At 43.0% G+C, this 17933-nt stretch overlaps 1 protein-coding gene across 7 annotated transcripts in view; it reads right to left on the reverse strand.

Moving 5' to 3' along the window:
- Positions 1 to 17933, reverse strand: part of TRAPPC8 (trafficking protein particle complex subunit 8) — a 91814-nt gene that overhangs the window by 36261 nt on the left and 37620 nt on the right. For 4 of the 7 annotated variants that reach the window (XM_090039884.1, XM_090039883.1, XM_090039887.1 and 1 more), the window contains 4 exons: positions 15006 to 15106; positions 14321 to 14426; positions 11889 to 12020; positions 2101 to 2325 (listed from right to left, as the gene is read on the reverse strand). In XM_090039884.1, the coding sequence (XP_089896010.1) occupies positions 2101 to 2325; positions 11889 to 12020; positions 14321 to 14426; positions 15006 to 15106 (564 nt within the window). Of the gene's footprint in view, positions 1 to 2100; positions 2326 to 11888; positions 12021 to 12931; positions 12953 to 14320; positions 14427 to 15005; positions 15107 to 17933 lie in introns of all 7 variants that reach the window. The other 3 variants (XM_090039882.1, XM_090039881.1, XM_090039885.1) reach the window with 1 other exon arrangement.

Consider the following 17933-nt stretch of genomic DNA (forward strand, 5'->3'; position numbering starts at 1 on the left):
GTGCACACTGTAAAACATAGCATGTTTGTTGTCTAAAAACTACAGAATCCCAATGACACTATGCCAAGATGAAAGCTTACTGCCATATTTACTCAAATAAGACTATTTTTTTCCCTGCCTTAAATCAGCATGGGGAAAAAAAAAAAGTTCGTCACCTTACATTCATACAAGGGAACCTCACTAAAGTACAATTTCTATCGTTAAACTACTGCCAAAAACTTGCACTCAGTACTGGAAACCAAGTTGATTTTTTGAAGTGGATCAAATGCAACCAACACTAAGCACAACAATAATACATGGCCCATGTTAAGCAAACATACTGACAGGACCGTACCACAAGATTCAGATGGCCTACACTAACTTAAGACATATGGTGGTGCCCATTGCACTCACAGTCCCCTTTACTGCCGACTCTTTCAAGTCATGGTCAACCACTACACTGTATACATTTCAACTTCCTCTTCACCCTCACAGCTGAGTTGCACTCCTCTTTCCCATTTCCAATTATTCCTGTTTCTTCACCAGCCTTAAATGTCTAGCAAACATCACCAAATGGGGCCCCAAACAGTTCACCCAGAATGCCTCCGTCAGCCCCTCTCTCAGCCTGTTGCACATAGTGTGGCTCTGCCCTCCAGGACATGGAGCTGGCCCAGGTTGCCTTGCATCTCATCTGTATGTACATTTTTGGAAGATCCCAGGACCCACAACAAGAACACCCAGGTCCCATGAGTCAGGGGCTAATTAGAACATGGATCCTGTGAGTATGGGACAGGGTATCTGGAGTTCACACACATATTAAGCAGTGCTGTGGGGTCACCATGGCTTGAAATAGTTGGCTCTTATACAAACTATACAATAGTTTGTATAAGTAGGTATAAAAGTACTACTTAAAAGTGTGTTTATGGAATCCCTGCGCTGAAACTTGCAGCAGTTTCAAAAAAGATAAAATGAACCAATCCTGGTTGAACTGCCTGTGGGTACCCACAGTAATTTGCTTATACGGAAATCACTAGACGTATGTTTATTGCAAACTCAGTGTTTTCAAATTTGTGCCTCACTTCTATGTGCTCAGGGAGAGCAGTGCGTGACAGCAAGAAGAGGGAGGGGATGAAGGTGAAACTGGGGGAGGGCAAGAGGGCTACCTGACCCCCCCCCCCCAGATTTAAATTTTCCTTGCTATAGCAGTGGGAAGGGGGCAAATTCAAGGCAAACATCCAATAATTAGATTTTATATATGGAAAATTATAATAAATTTTTAAGTTTTCCATATATAGAGTCTAATTATAGGGGTGATCATCTTATATTCAGGGTCATTGTTGTCATCTTGTATCCAAGTAAATATGGGTATTTTTCACCTTTTTAATTATATACATATGACAGTAAAAATGTATATAGCATCCCTTTCCAAGAACACCTTTCAACCTAGATTTCTGTAAAACAGAAGAACCATTTATGTCTTTGTGTGACATCGCAAATTAGGATGGGATCATAAGCTAAATTAAATCTGGAAATACTGCATATTTTGAAACCACAAAGTTTTCATGTTTAAAGTTTGTATTTTAAACCCATCAATTCTAACTCAGCGACAATGCATCATCTGCAAAGGTACTTAAGAATGCACCTCAAAGCAAAACAACGTTAATTTATTTTGCTGCATTTTTAGGTTTTCTGTTAAAAGACTAACAATCCTGTACTCGGGCAAGGAAGAGAGTCCTTTTCCATTAGTATAATATGAATTATTTGTTTTAAATATTCAACTCTCCATATAAAATTGGAGAGACTACGGACTTTGTATTTTAAGGTTTTGCTAACGGTCTCGAGTTGAGCACAGTAGTTGGTAGTATATTCTAGACTTAAACACATGAATGCTATCAAACAGATGCAATGAATCATTCCAATTTAATTCACCGCTGCACAAAATGGGAGTCTAGCACAATGCAGACAATAAATTAATACATAGTGATTTTTTGCAACTGGATTATTTTAAGCATCCCACTAGAGTTAGAAAAAGGCCCAATACTATTTAAAAAAGAGGATGCTATGTACACGTGAGATTAACAACATTTAAGCTACTTAAGAAATAAAGCATTTACTACTTACCTTGTAAACATAAAGATATTCTCGGAGAAAGGCCCCTTGCTGAGCTGCAGGTTGTTTACTGTCATTGATCAAAATATGCCTGAAGGCAGACACAGCATTATCAAGCTGCCGAAGCGTAAAAGATTGGCGACCAATAGTGAAGTTAATGTGATCCTCTGCAAGAGACCAACCTTTTCCTTTATAAACTTGCATAGCCTGACAGTAGCAACGTAAGGCATGTTTCTTCTGCAAGAAAAGATTCAGATTGTTCTTCAAATATCATTAGTCTTAATATTAAGAAGTGCATTAAGTTACACAGCAGGGCCAATAAAGAAATCATTTGGGTCCAGACAGATTATAGTACTAGAGTTTAAAATGAGTCTTCCAAGGTAACAGCAACTAGCAGAGAGCTATAACAGTATATCAAGTCAAAATTAATCATCAGGTAAATAAAGTCAATACTGTATGGGAACAAACAGCCGCTTTATTTATCCAAAATTATTCCCTTGCACTAAGTCCTAAAATATTAAATGCCCCTTGTCTCATGAGATGCTTGGGCTCAGAAGTATGGCAGTAAAAGCAGACAACGGGGGGGGGGGGCGTTATACATGCATAAGAATGCTTGAGATTCTGACATGGCTCAGAACACACTACAAGCTAGCATTCATCTTGAATGCCTGTGAGCTGTTAGCTTCATAGATGGGGAAATTAAGTTCAAAAGAAGCTGCATGACTTGCACAAGATTATGTAGAAAATCAGAGGGAGAGCATGTGGGACTGAACACAGGCATCTTAAATCTATGATTAGCTATCTAACCCCTGGACCAGTTTTTTCTAGAGCTTAAAAATAATCTTCCAAGTACTCTAAAATACTATGAAAATTAAACGAAAGGAACAGTCAGCCTTAAAGATCAACTGCAAAGCTGAAGTAAAAAACTAAGTTACCAAATTTGTTGAATACCTTCTAGAACAGCATTTTGACTCGTGGGTCATGACCCAAAAAGTGGCTCGCAAGAACATATGAAAGGATGATGAACAAACTTTGAAAATGGATTCTCCTTTAATGGAGAAAAATGTTGGAAACATTTGGAAAATGTTGGAACCCTGAAGAGTTCCAGCCTGCAAGGGGATTTTTGGGGCCCCTCTGTCCTGCACACCCACTCCCAGCCCAACACACTGCAGGGAACTGAGTCGGGACTGGCCAATGTTTACAAATGATCCTGGTACAAAAAGTTGAGAACCACTCCTCTAAAACAAAAACAGGCTGTAGGTTAATCTGGATCTTTCTCCATCTTCTTGCCCTGTCATAACAAGGTATCTTTCTTATCTAGAAAGTGCCAAGATGGCAGAGGGAGGAGCCAGACAACCCCTCCTCACAAAGTACCAAACAATTAACACACTAGCTCTGAAGCCAGGATACCTATTATTGCCATTGTACAGCAACAGTCTATTACACATGTTAAAAGGGATTCCTCAATTAATTTAGTAGTCATATTAAACTTATTAATGTAAACATTAATGATAAAGTAAAGGTATCTCCAGCATATTTTTGTTTTACTAAATTGGGATCAAATCGTATACAATCAATAGTCAATGAAAGTTATACACACACACACACACACTTTTTTATACATATATATTCTCATTCACACACTATGTATATATAAATTTATATAAATTTCATGCAAGTAGACCCCCCATAGAAGCCCACTTCTTTAAAAAAAAAAAACAAAAAAAAATCTGTATTCCCTTTATATTAATCATGTTGTAGAACAGTAAGTGAAAATGAATTATTGGTAAACATAAGCTGTATTCATGAAACTTAAAAACAGACAGATTAAAACAATATTTAAACTAATCTCCACAGGACATACTGACCAGTTTTAATAAGAAACTAAAGAAAGCTTTTGGAGTTGAGACTTTGCCCCAGACTGACAAATTGATAGGGCTCCACAAAGCTTCTTCGGTAGCCAATTCTATTTGGAGATTTGACCTGATTCAGCAGCTGAATCTCTGAATCATGATCAAACTGGGAGACCCATTACAAGGTCCAAATTGAATCAGAAGCCTCCAAATTGATTCAGAAAAAGATTGGGAGATTCAGAAGGCAGGTTTGCAGCAAACAGAAACTGAAAGGGGGGGGGGGAGACTGCTCTGATATTGACATCTGTAGCTGGCTAGTGACTGTGATCTTTCCCCAAGTTTCCTTCCAATCACAGTGCTCTGGGGGAGGGACACAGAAACAACGTATAAGGCTGCGTGTGAAGCGATCTTTGCCTTTTGTGAGACCTCTCTCAAACTAGATCAGCAGCATCTGAAAGACTCTGCCTTGCAATCTACTCTCTTAGTAGCTCGCTAGTCTCTCTTCTGTTTTCCTTGTGTCATCACTGTGCAATGCAGGAAAGCACGACATATATTACAAACACATACACATTTTGCAGCACACCAAACATTATGAAGTGTGCTGGAAAGGCAGGTGCCAGGTCTACTGGCAGGGGAGGGAGAACTGCAAGTCCCGCCCCCCTCCCCCCACAATATAGATCCACCCTCTTTTCCTAGCAGCAACGAGCCTTCTACTGCTAGTGGGAGTCATGTCTGCATTTGCACCACCTCCACTAACACCAGCATAACAGTCTCCATCTCAATTTCAGTTTCCATCATGAGCCTTCCAGTGCCACAGAAGGAGCTGGATCCAGAAGCAGCAGAGCCATGTACTATAGCTAAGGAAATTCTGGGGAAGGAGGGGGAATCTGAGTTTGTGTTCCACACCCTTCAAAGTAACCCTACAAGCAGGTCTCTTCTACAAGGCACTTTGGAGGAGGTTGTGGGGGCAGGTGGCTCAGCTCCTTCTCCTGCTGTGCCTCTGCCTGTCGAAGAGGGGGATAAGGCAGGATGGATCCCCACCCTCAATCCAGAAGTGGGTGGGTAATGTAGCGTGAGATCATTTTGAGGTGGCAGATGATCCCACGTATGCTATCAGCCGGGGCAAGGAGGTGAAACACTTCACCACCACAGCGATGCTGCTGCATCTCAGGAGGCAGCACCCCCTTGCCCTTCTTCCTCCTCAGGCTGGCATCAGTGGGAGTGTGCCCAAAAAGAAGTCACTCCAATGCCCCCGTCCCCAAGAAGCCGAGGCAAGCCATCCTGGACCAGTAGGGCAAGGCAGGGACAAAAGGGAGCATGTTCCCAATGCAAGCAAGGTCACCCAGAGCACTGGAGAGATGCTTGCTCTGGATGGCCAGCCCTTCTCCTTTGTTGAGCATCCAGAGTTCAGGCAGCTCTCATGGCACTTGTGGCCCCATCACACCAAGAGAACATACACACCACCTTTAGCAGGATGGTGGTGCCCTCCCTGTATGAGGTATGCAGGGTGTACTTAAGGGAGAAGCTGTGCAAGGCAGGACTACAGGTGGCCCTACACTTCACTTCAGACATCTGGAGCAGCCAGGGTGGATACTGCACCTACCTCTGCCTTAAAGGGCACTAGTGCGAGCAGTTGTTGGTGGGCTCTTCTTTAACCAGAGGTGATAGGTGAGTCCCACACAGCAACAGAGATCATAGAGGCCATTAAATGCATGGTGAAGGGGTGGCTTGTTGGGCAGGGCAAGCTCACCTGCGGGTTCATGGTCACCAACAATGAGGCCAATATGGTCAAGGCAGTGCATGATGCCAACTTCGTTGTCATCCGCTGTGTGGCACACAAGTTCCACCTTATAGTCAGGGATGCCTTGGAGGGGGACAGGGCTCCTGGTGATGGTGCTGTCACTACCAGCCAGCTCATTTCAAAATGCAGGAAGGTGATGGGCTACTTCCACCAGAGCATCAAGGGGGACAAGATGCTGCGGGAGAAACAGGCAGAGCTGAGCATCCCACAACACAAAATCATGCAGGATGTGGACACTCGAAACTCCACATACCTGTTGCTCAAACAGCTGGTCCAGCAATCAGAAGGCCATCCATGAGATGGCCTTGCTCGGGGAGATTGGGATCAGCAGCCCCCTTCATAGATTTTATAGACATCTGGGCTAGAAGGGACCCCAGAGGCTCATGGAGTCCAGCCCCCTGCCCCAGGGGCAGGAAGTCAGCAGGGATCATAGGTTCCCAGCAAGATAAGCATCCAAATGCATTTTGAAGGCATTCAAAGTGGGTGCTTGAACCGCCTCCGGTGGCAGTCTGTTCCAAATTTTGGGGGCTCGGACCGTGAAAATGTTCTCTTATGTCCAGCCTGAACTGGTCACAGAGAAGTTTGTGACCATTTGATCTTGTCATCGTTCCCCCAGATCCTGATGAACACCCCTGATAAACTTATAGGTGGCCATCAGATCACCCCTGAGCCTGTGCTTTTCCAGGCTGAGTCCCATGGCTCTCAGCCTCTCATCATAAGGTCCGTTTTCCTGACCTCTGATCATGCATGTGGCTCTTCTCTGGACTCTCTCAAGCTTCTCCACATCCTTTTTGAATTGCAGAGCCCAAAACTGGACGCAGTACTCCAGCTGCAGCCTCACCAAGGCTGAGTACAGCAGGAGAATGACATCCTGGGATTGGCTTGAGAAGCATCCATGCAAGCCAGTGTTTTCCTCACTTTACTAGCTGCAGCATCAAACTGAAGAGAGCTGAGTGGACTACCATCTCCCAGATCTTCCTCGAGGCCACCAAGAGCCTCAGCGCTAGCAAGGCCCTCCTTAGCCAAGTAATCCCTGTAGCAAAGGAGCTTGAGAATGAAAAGAAGTTCTGGGGGAAAAAAAATCAATATTCCTTGCTGGAACAAGTTGCTTTTACCAGAGGTGCAGGCCCTGGTGAAGCGTCTAAAGAAGGGCATCAAAGAACAGCTGGATCCGCTGCAGTCCAGTACTGTCCACCTGCTGGAAGCCACGTGCAACCCGAGGATGAAGCGAAGCGTCTTCAGCAACAAAACCCTCAATAACTGGCAGGACGTGCTGGTGAATAGAGTCAGGGAGGTAGAAGAGGAGAGGCAGGGGGGACATGGAAGAGGGGAATCCACTTTCCCATGCTGGCACTCCAACCACAAGCCAAATCGCCTCCACTACAGCCACTGCCAACCTGGGCCAAGAGCATGGCTTCAGTGTTGGGGTTCAAAGGCACTACACCCCACCATCCATCAGCATGAGCATGTGGAACTGCTGCACTGCAACCCCTTGGCCTACTGGGCAATCTGCATCCAGTTGTAGCAGGATCTAGCCACAGTTGTCCGGGAACACCTGTCCTGTCCTGTCCACTGACAAGTGTTCCAAGCCAGAGGATGTATAACATTGCTGATGATGTTGTGACTAGGCCTGTTCAAATAGGGAAGTATTCAATTCGCATTCAGCTGATTCGGAGAACAGCGATTTGATTTGGATCAGTCCTGAATCAATTAGGCTGAATCAGCTATGGAAGATTCGGTGACTTGGCTAGGCCAGAGAGAGAGGGAGACACACCCAGGCAGCTGCAGGTTCTCCCGCAGCTCCTCCAACTGTGCCTGCCTCTTCCCAGCCCCCATGGCTGCCCTGCCCAGTCCCAACCCTTGCCCAGCTCCAGCCTAGTCCCAACACTTTAAGAAAAAGAGCCCTGCACTCATGGACTGCAGCAGTAGCGATTGGGGCTTCTGGATGCTCGTGGCAGAGCCCTCCTGCGCAGCACAGGGCGATGAGGATCTCACGCGGCTCCCCAGATGTGCTCGTCTCTGCCCAAGCTGGGGTGGAGCTGCGAGGGCTATGCCCTACTGGTGTAGGGGACACGATGCAGATGTGCCTTGCTCCAGGCAGCAGCAGGGCATAGCCCCAACTCCCAGCGCTGGCACACCTGCAGCAGCTCTGGGAGCAGGGTCTCTTCCCTGCCACTGCTTTCCCGCTGGGGCAGATGGTGTGGGATGCAGGCTCAGCAGTGCTGGGAGCAGGGGCTATGCCCTACAGCCACCTACTCCCTTCCACCTGCATCCCGCCCCTCCCTACTTCCCCTCCATCTCAGCTGAGCAAGCAGCAGCAGGGCAAAGTGCCACACCCACGTTATCCACTCTCCACCCCCCCTCCCCCTCCCCAAGTAACACATTCCCCACCCCAGCTGGGCAGCTTGTCCCAGCCCCAATTCCTCCCTCCCCCACAAATTTACCAGCTGGAGGCATATGTCAGCTGCCTGTTTAATCTGTAGCTGAATCTCTGAATCAGCCAAATCTTTTCTGAGTCAATTTGGATGCTTCGAATCGATTCGGAGCTTTCACCTGGTCTCCCAATTCGATTCAGAGATTTGGTCCCCAAAAATCAGGCCAAACCTCCTCCGAATCAAATCAACTACTGAAGCTTTGCACAACGCTAGTTGTGACACCCTACCACACCTCCTTGGATCCTGGTTTGGTGGAGCAGCTGTTGTTCCTGAACGTGAACCTCCCGCTGCTGGGGTTCCCCAAGCTCCACATTCAACTGGAGCAAATGCCACCCGCCCCACTCCACACCTATTTGCTTTTTTGAATTTGGTTTCAGAACCTTGAGGTGTACTTTCACAGAAACCCCTGGACCACTCTGCCTGAAACCTGGCAGACCTCATGCTCGCATGAGGGCCCTACCATCTGTGCTGCATTCATCCCGCTCTGCCTTAACACAAACAAGTGATACAAGTTTTGCTTTCAACAGTTTGAGGTACACTTTGACAGAAACCCCTGCACCTATCTCCTTGAAAACTTGGCAGGCTTCATGCCCTCACATGCAAAAAAAAAAAAAAAAAAGTTCTAGGTATTTTAGTGATTCCCCATTATAGCCTGCTGAATCTCCATATCTAAAAATCGGCCAAATCAAATCTGGACAGTGATTCGAATCACTGTCCATTCAAATTGGCTGAATCCAAATCCAAATTGAGTACTTGCTGTTTTGCACAGGCCTAATAGACACTAGCAAACAAAGTTTAAGAGTGCAGCTATGACGCCATACATAGCAGCAAACACCCAAAACCCACACACTTCAGGTTACCCAGTATACTGGAAACCAGCATGTGTAAACTTAACCTACAAAAAAAAAAAAAAAAAAAAAAAGTCTTGTGTCTGAAATACCAACAGCTGCCAAAAACAAGTTTAGACCTGAAGCTCCATCTACAGACCAAAAGAAACATGGACAAAAATTCACTTAAGAAGCTAACACCTTCTCTCAGACAAGGCTATATTACTGTCATATTCCAACCACCTTCTTCCAATGCAACCCTCAGAGCTGATCCCTAGCAACATAATCTCCAGTCCAAAGGGGGTGATATCCTGCCAGAAAATCTGCTAATTGGAAAGTGTGCAGCGCTTCAGACACCACCACCTGCTGGGGGACTTCCATGAAGTCTCAGTCAAAACGGACAGACATGCGTTAGGCACAACTGGCAGCAAGAAATTAAAGCTCAGCTGTCAAACCTCAAAAGATTATTCTATATTTTAAAAAAAAGCTGTACAGAGAGAATAATGACATGAAAAGATTAAATAAGCCAGACACTATAATGATGGAAGCCTGCAAGATAAGATTCCTCCTTACTTTTGAACATGTGAAAATAGTATGGCTGAGAAGGCAGTTTTGCTGTCACATAGAAGAACTTGTCTTTATGCTGTGAAACAGAAAAATCTCTTCTCAAAGAGCCTCGAAAAGTTAAAAATCTCAAAAACAAGCTGGCATACTGGAGAGAACTCCACAAGTTCCCATGCTCAGCAGAAGTGAGGGGGGTGGAAGGAATCATACATCTGGAGGCTGTTTAAGAAGAAAACTTCTAGGCTAAAGTTAACAAGACCATGATAAACACTCCCATCATAATGCTTACAGGAGCCAAAATATACAGCATGCAAGGAGGAAATTGAAGCCTTCTGTAACAGGCACTTCCATTTTCATTGCTGTTTTTGTGATCTATTACAAACAATTTAATGCTCTTAAGAGAGATAAGGAATTACTAGTTAGGGGTATTAATTAGACAACACGCCTGGTCCCTTTACTGGCCTCTGTGCTGGTTAGAGAAGTGCCAGGGATGACAGATAGCAAGAGGGGCAGGGATCAGGTTGCTCTGTACCCCTACTGTAGCAGTGCACAGGATGAATTTAAGATGACCCTCCAATAACAGATTTATTTTCCATGTACAAAACATAGTTACTGAAGGGTTGCCTTTAAATTCAAAGCAGTACTGGATCTGGGTGAATAAGGTACATTAAAACAGTACAGAAATAACAATATTGTATCAATACCTTAATTCCCTACAAACATGAAGTGGAAAATTATCAAGTATTTGAGGGCAGACTTCCTGTCTCACGTAAAATTGAAAAAAGTGAAAGGAATATTTTAAGCCTTCATGTTAGAGGTTTGAGCAGCCTTTTTGGTTTTTTAACCCCTACCATGTTCAAGGCTACTACACAAAGTAGAGCAAAATCCTGAAATCTAAGCTTAGAAGACAGCTTTTAAAAGATCAATTCCCTCTCTGGCTTGTAATTAAGGATGGAAATTTCAGTAAGCCATACTGTGAAGTACTGCTTTTTTTACTACAAGTCAATCTGACCACAAATTCTAAACAACTATTTAAACCCTCCAAACACTGCAACAGGGGGAAACTTCGTTCTTTAACAACGAGTTCCACCAGCCTTAATAAGGCTCTCCAGGGATCCATCTGAAAACAGCCTATTGCAAAATAGAGAGCAACATAAATCAAGTTTCATGAAGCTTAATTCACAACATTAAACTCAAGGCTGAGTCTATTTATAGGAAAGACAAATGCATTTGCAATGAAAGCTAACACAAAACAGAAAAAACCCTCTGGAAGTACAAAGTTACATGTAATATTAATAGTCAAGTCACATGAGGAGGAACTGTCTAGTGGTTAAAAGCATAGGATGGAGTAAGGTTCTCTGGATTTTATTCCCAGCTCTTTTAAAAATGTTGCACAAAAAATTCAGGCACAGTAAACTGCCCCCAAGCACATATCTGAACGTGCACCTGGTTGGAAGCAAATCTGCTCCCAACGGGAGCAGTTTAGTCGACGGCTGCTCCTACCATGCTCTGTCCCCCTCAGGCATCCAGGGGGAGCTCCAGACTTCCCCAGCTGCCAGCCCTGGGCTGGTAGGGGGCACAGGGGTCAGACCCAGGCTCCAGGGAGAGCTGTACTGGCTCCAAGGCTCCCTCCCACCTGCATGCAGTTCAGGGCCAGCCTCAATCTCCACGCGGCTGGGAGGGAGCTGCCCTGGAGTTGGGACATCTTCCCCCATGCCCTGGGGCTAAGCCAGACAGCAGTTAAGGCCACTTGCTGCCTAGGCTGTCCAGGAACAATTTGTTCCTAATCAGGGTCCATATGCATACTTTGGTGCATTAATGCATCATTTTTCTAGTACCTATATATATTGGTATAGTCTAAAGCACCATTTGCTAATATTTAATGCACCATAAATGACATGCACGTGTAGATGGTGACGCTTTATTGAACATCAGTCTAATGCACAGTAAAGCATCTCATGTAGACACTCAGCAAGTCACCAATGTCTGCCTCAGTCATCCCCCTCTTTCTGAAAAATAGGAATGATATCTCCCTGTCTAACAGAAGGAATAGCAAGCTTATGCATTAACATCTCTGCAATTTAAAATGTGAAGTAAACAAGCAACAGCATAAATTTCAGGTATGATGTAAAAGTGTCAGGCAGAGCACATTAGCATTCAAGAAGGACAATGAGATCAGCATTATGAGACTCTCTCTTGACATTAAGCTACACAAGAAGTCATTTCAGCCAAAATTAACATGAGCTATAACACTTACAGATCAGAAGGGGTGTAGAGGGGGAGGCAGGTGGGGAGGGTGTTCTAAACGTGAACCACTTACCTGCCCAGCTTTACTAAATCGATGTCCAGCCAATATCATATGAAAGGCAAACTTTCTAACCATGGGACTTTTCATGTTTATAAAGCAGTGTGCTGCCTGCTCCAACAGAAGTGCACTGCGAAGATCAGAATCCTATTTAAAAAGGGAAAGAGGTCTCAATTTCAAAGTTAGACTAGGCAAATATAATTTAATTTACTTGCCAATAAAGCATAGCTCTACTCATGAATAAGAAATGTCACAAAAGGCTAGGTAGACAGCAGGGGAAGTTACCACATTACTGCTTTGTGGAAGACTGCTTCCTTACTGTAGGCAGTAGGCTCTGGTCTGCTGATCCACCTGCACTTCGGTCCATCCTGCAAGCTTCTAAAATTTGAGATTATGTTCCCTGTCATACAGTGTGAAATGCAGCCCTTGAAGCAGAGAGTGCTGAAAAAAAGTAATATTCTTGAGAAGCGTTTGTTTTTTGGGGGTTTTATTTTACTTGCAAAACATGAGCAAGCAAAGTCATGCCACCAGGTAGTTATGTTAAGCTTACAAATATTCTTGTAGGAAAAAAAAAAAAAAAAAAAAAATCACTAGAAGACTCTTGGATCCCAACTTGAAAGATCGTACACATTATACCATTATTCAAAACGGTGTTTTCTAGTATGGTCTCTGCTTCTGGAGCCACAGTTTAGTTATAAGACCATAACAGTCCCATTGTAATGTTTACAGGAATCAAAGGGCATTCAAAGAGGAAGTTGAAATCTTTTGTAAAAGGGACTTAGTTTTCACTGCTGCTTTTGTGATCCATTATAAACAGTTTAAAGTTTTCTTCAGAAGATTCCAGTGAGTACAGCCATGCTTTAAAAGCCTTACTTCATGATTATACACATCTACTAACATGGGTAAATTCCACCCTGTATATCCAGTTACTTTTTCAGTAACCTGAAAAGAAAGATCAACAGCTATGAACAGGATAATAGAGAAAAGGATCAGCCCATAGTAAAATGTCAACATTTCCTAACCCTTGAGCTACTCAGGCTGAAATTTCTAACACTTACCATTCCCATCCAAATGTTCTGCTGCCATTTTTTCCCGGAAAAATTAAAAACAAGAATATCAGCTTTAATAATATATAGTATTAACAGAAGAAATACCACAAAAAATTATAAGAGGGGTATAATAGTATTACTGAATTTCTCTGAAAGAAATGGGAGTAGATCATTATGGTCACTTCATTCTAATTATTTTTTCTTTTTTTTGGTGCTAGTCAAACTTTAATGAATAACACTAACCACATATCATCTATAGAACATCAGTCTCTTATACCTCTGTACAGTTTTATTAGCTGAATTTTAATTGGTTTATGAAAGTCAAACTGTAGCAGAACAAACTAGTCCCAACAGATCAGCAATTTTAACATTACAATATATTTTGACCTCCAGATATATTAGACAAAAGGAATGAGACAGTTAATTAGCAAATAAATTTCCTGATTTCTCAAATCGCATAAAAAGATCTGCTGGAGCCCCAGGCCTCCTACTCATGTTACAGGACCTGTTGACACTTTTCCTTACTACAAATACCAAGGCATTACTGTTAGAAGCTTTTTCTCAATTGTAACTATATTGTAAATTATTTCCTCTGCAACTGCCTCAACCATTGTGCTTCCGGATTATCATTAATTCTTGAAATACTGAAGTGAAAACTGAGTGCTTGGCACAATAAACAGCGCTCAGTGTCTCCTTGTCATATATCTGGTCTCAAGTCAGGAAGCAAAATAAGAAATATAGTTTCATAGTTAGTAGGGTCGGAAGGGACCTGAGCAGATCTTCATGTCCAACCCCCAAATCTATATGACTAGATAGTCTCTTGCGTATTAAAAGGACAAAGAATTAAAAACCATCACTTGTTGTTTAACATGCACCAAGGACAATTTTGACAGACTTAAGAGCTGAAAGTAAAAACTATTTAATAACCAAAGCACTGAAGTGCATTCATCAGCTTTGTTAGTTCAGCTCAAATTAATGCCATGTCACCCACATAAGACAAGATGACACTTGTAAAAACCATGCTAACCTTTAGAGGGTTTTTAAAATGCATTAACACCTCTCAAGTACTTAGCAGAGGTCAAAAGACAGACTAAAAATGTAAATAAAATGAACAATTCAGGCAACATTTTCTCAAGAGTAACCATGTACATTACTTCAAGTACAGAGGATAGATTAGATCCATCTATGCAATGAAGATGCATAAAAAACATGCAAAACTGACTTACTTATACAGGCAAATCAAGTCAAGATTACTCTCAACTCAAATTTTATTCCAACCCATTTCTGCCACACACCCCTTTCAGAAAGGATTAGGTAAAATGAGAACTCTCTTTTTTAGCATTTAACTGATATTAGGCATTTAAAGCAGGGAAAGCAGAAAGATTAAGTTCTCTCTACCTCACTAGTTAAACGTATCAGAAGAGCAGCTGCTTCTGAATATTTGCTTTGGCTTTTTAAGATTTCAGCACTAAGCAGTACACATCTCTCCGCCAGTACCATGTTCCTTAAAAAAAAAAAAAAAAAAAAAAGAGGATATTAAACAGTGCATTTTAACAAAAATTAGAATGAATCCACAGTTTCTTCTGAACTGGAATCTAGCAAGAAGTGTCAGTTCCAAACTAGTCTGCTATTCTGTTGTATACACAACAAAAGTATGCACTCTTATTTTAATACAGTAATTCACTGCTATTAAAACTATATTGCTGAATGAGATTTAACCAATTTTAAAATCAAAATTTATAATGCTCACAAAGGTTTCTCCCCTAAGGAAACACTCTAAACTGGTCTTTGTTAAAGTAATAAACTAATTTAATTAAGAAAATAAAGAACACAAAAGCCAGAGACAAAATCTACCCTTGGCAAAGTGTCCCCTCTCAGACCACACATCAGCGTGGTTAAAACAGGTAACAAAAGTGAGTTAAATGCCATTGCAGCTTCATTTTGATATGCCTATGAGAACACAAGGTAGTGATCCTGGTGTTAATCTTGTGTTATCACTGTTCAGTAAAAGCAAGCCTCCGGGAGGGGGAAAAAAATATTTTATCGTTCATTGGACCCGACCCACACAAACGGTTCTACCTACTTGCAGATATCTCGATATGTTTGAATTGCTGTATCCATATAATGAGCAGGATATGGTCTAGGCGCTCCAGGCTGAAGAAAAGCTGATACTGCAGCCATTTCCTACAGGTTAAAAAGGTACTTTAATGCTGTCAGAAGAGTTTAAATTTACAAAGTAAAAAGGAATTATGAAGAAGCAGAAAAATAAATATTTAAAAAAATCCAACTGCCTCAAACCCAGCATTGTAATCCACAACTGATGCCAATGAACTTTGTTCATTTGCAAATTCCCAGACCAGCTAGGACTTTGATTAAAGCTGTTCAACTTGTACTCCGAAACATGAAATGCCTAGATATCTTAAGTAGCAATGATTTAGTAGGAGACATTTCTCCCCAAGTAATCAATGCTCTAGCACAGGACCAAGAGGTACTTTCCTACTAGAGAGGATACTTCTACTTGTCTGTAGTACTTAAAAGGAATGGAACAAAACTAAAATTTCCAATCTGAACATATCTTTTGAAGTTTCTTTTGGATTTCAACTTTACCAGGCATATGCATTTCAGTAGTAGCTGAAAAAGTTCCTTGGCATAGTTTGTACTCAAGTATGTAAGCATGTTGTTTTTAGGAGGTGCATATACATGCATGTACACACTTTTTCTAAAAAATAAAATAAAATAAAAAATAAACTCTATATAATTACTCTGAACATTCAAAAGGTTTTACACAAGTTAGTGTCAGTGATTCTCAACCAGATAAGCCAGGCTCACGTTTGTCCAGACAGGGACAATCTCCCACCCCTAGTACCTAGCCCCTGTATAAGGAGGTAGAGCACTGCAATATATAAATTAGTTTATAAAATTGGGTACCACTCAATTAACGAATGTTAGGGGAAGGACGCCTCAAGTGCAAAAATGTTGAGGACCACTGGTTTATGTACAAGAATGCTCCAAACAGGAGGAACAACGGGCACCATACCTACAGGTTAGGGAACTCCCCTCTTGTCAGCACGGAGGCGGAAAGGGATCTGGGGGTCATCATTGACTCCAAGATGAACACGGGCTGGCAGTGTGGAGAGGCAGTTAGGAAGGCCAACCGCACGTTGGCATGCATCCACAGATGCATCTCAAGCAGGTCCAAAGAGATGATCCTCCCCCTCTATGCGGCACTGGTCAGACCGCAGCTGGAGTACTGCGTCCAGTTCTGGGCGCCGCACTTCAAGAGGGATGTGGACAGCATGTAGAGGGTCCAGAGGAGGGCCACTCACATGATCAGGGGACAACAGGGCAGGCCCTATGAGGAGAGGCTACGGGACCTGAACCTGTTCAGCCTCCAGAAGAGAAGGCTGAGGGGGGATCTTGTGGCCTGTTATAAACTAGTCGGGGGGGGGGGGGGGGGGATCAGCAGGCATTGGGGGAGTCACTGTTTCCCCGAGCACCGCCAGGAGTGACCAGGAATAACAGTCACAAGCTGGCAGAGGGTAGGTTTAGGTTAGATATCAGGAGGCACTACTTCATGGTCAGGGCAGCTAGGGTCTGGAACCAGCTTCCAAGAGAAGTGGTGCAGGCTCCTACCCTGGGGGTGTTTAAGAGGAGGTTAGATGAACATCTTGGTGGGGTCGTTTGACCCCAGTATTCTTTCCTGCCATGGCAGGGGGTCAGACTAGATGATCTGCTCAGGTCCCTTCCGACCCTAGAAACTATGAAACTATGTCATGGTGGAATTGATGAGAAACCAACAACTCTTCTGCCCAAGGAAATTCCATCATCGCTAAAACAAGAACTAAGCTCCTTCTCACTTACTGTTTCTAGCCCTATGAATCTTGTAGTCTTTTCTGTAGTAGCTGTTTTGACAGGAAGAGAAGTAACATGTGGCCTCACCCTGCTTAGTGTCAAGTCAGTCTCTTGAGATAGGAGATGATAGTTTTAACCCCTTCAGGCAGAGGAGGACCCTAAATCCAGATCCCCAATTCTTAATCATTAGGCATTTTTAGGATGATGGGCACTACATTCTGCTCCAGCTAGGTTTCTGAATGAGTGTCTATTTCTGTGTTGAACTCAGTGCTATTTCCATACACTAGGAGTTCTTATAGGATGCCTCACCAATCAGTCAAGCCCCTCAGGGGACTTGGAAACAGAGATACCCAATCTGTCAAACCAAAAACAGGCTTAAGTATGAGCTTAGCCTCCAGATGCTCTACAGGTCCAAAATGGTGGTGGTTTGGGGTTTGTAAAAATAGTATTTTTGGGACTTTAGCGCCTAGCATTGCACTTTAGCCACTTATGTCTTTCTGGCTATGCCTGGTTCTTTGTTTCTGGAATAGGTTAGTGCAGAGGTTCCCAAACTTGTCTTATTGCATACCCCTTTCCAGAATTAACCGCTGCTCTCACCCCCCTACCAGCATACATTTTAAATTTTAACCTCTTAAATGCCAATTATGAAAATGAAACTTAAATCTGCCATTACACAATTTATCCTGCGTACCCCGCCAGAGAGGTCTTGCGTGCCCCAAGGGACGCATCAGTTTGGGAACCCCTAGTCTAGTGCATGAGCTCATTACTCTAGTGCAGTGGTCTCCAAAGTGAGGTGCGTGCACCCCAGGGGGTGCGCAAGATGACCCATTGGGATGTGGGAAGAAAATATTAGAACTTCTATTTATATTTATATAAATATACATATATTGGGGGGGTGTGCTCAAAATTTTTTACTGATAGGACTGCGTGATCAAAAAAGTTTGGAGACCACTGCTCTAGTGCATAAGCAACTGGTGCCAAAGCCCTGAAGATCCTGGGTTGGAAAAAGAAACCCAAACCCACAACCTACTATACTTGTTATACTAGTTCATTTATCAGCTTCAGAGAGAGTTGACTGTTTTGCCAACTTGAAGCTTATAACTGATGTAAGAACTTGATGTAATATTTTAGGCTTCTTTACCCATTTGCAAAATGGATA

This window comes from Crocodylus siamensis, chromosome 3 (assembly GCF_052110815.1).
Source record: "Crocodylus siamensis isolate JL-2025a chromosome 3, ASM5211081v1, whole genome shotgun sequence".
In the NCBI taxonomy this organism is placed as follows: Eukaryota; Metazoa; Chordata; order Crocodylia; family Crocodylidae; genus Crocodylus; species Crocodylus siamensis.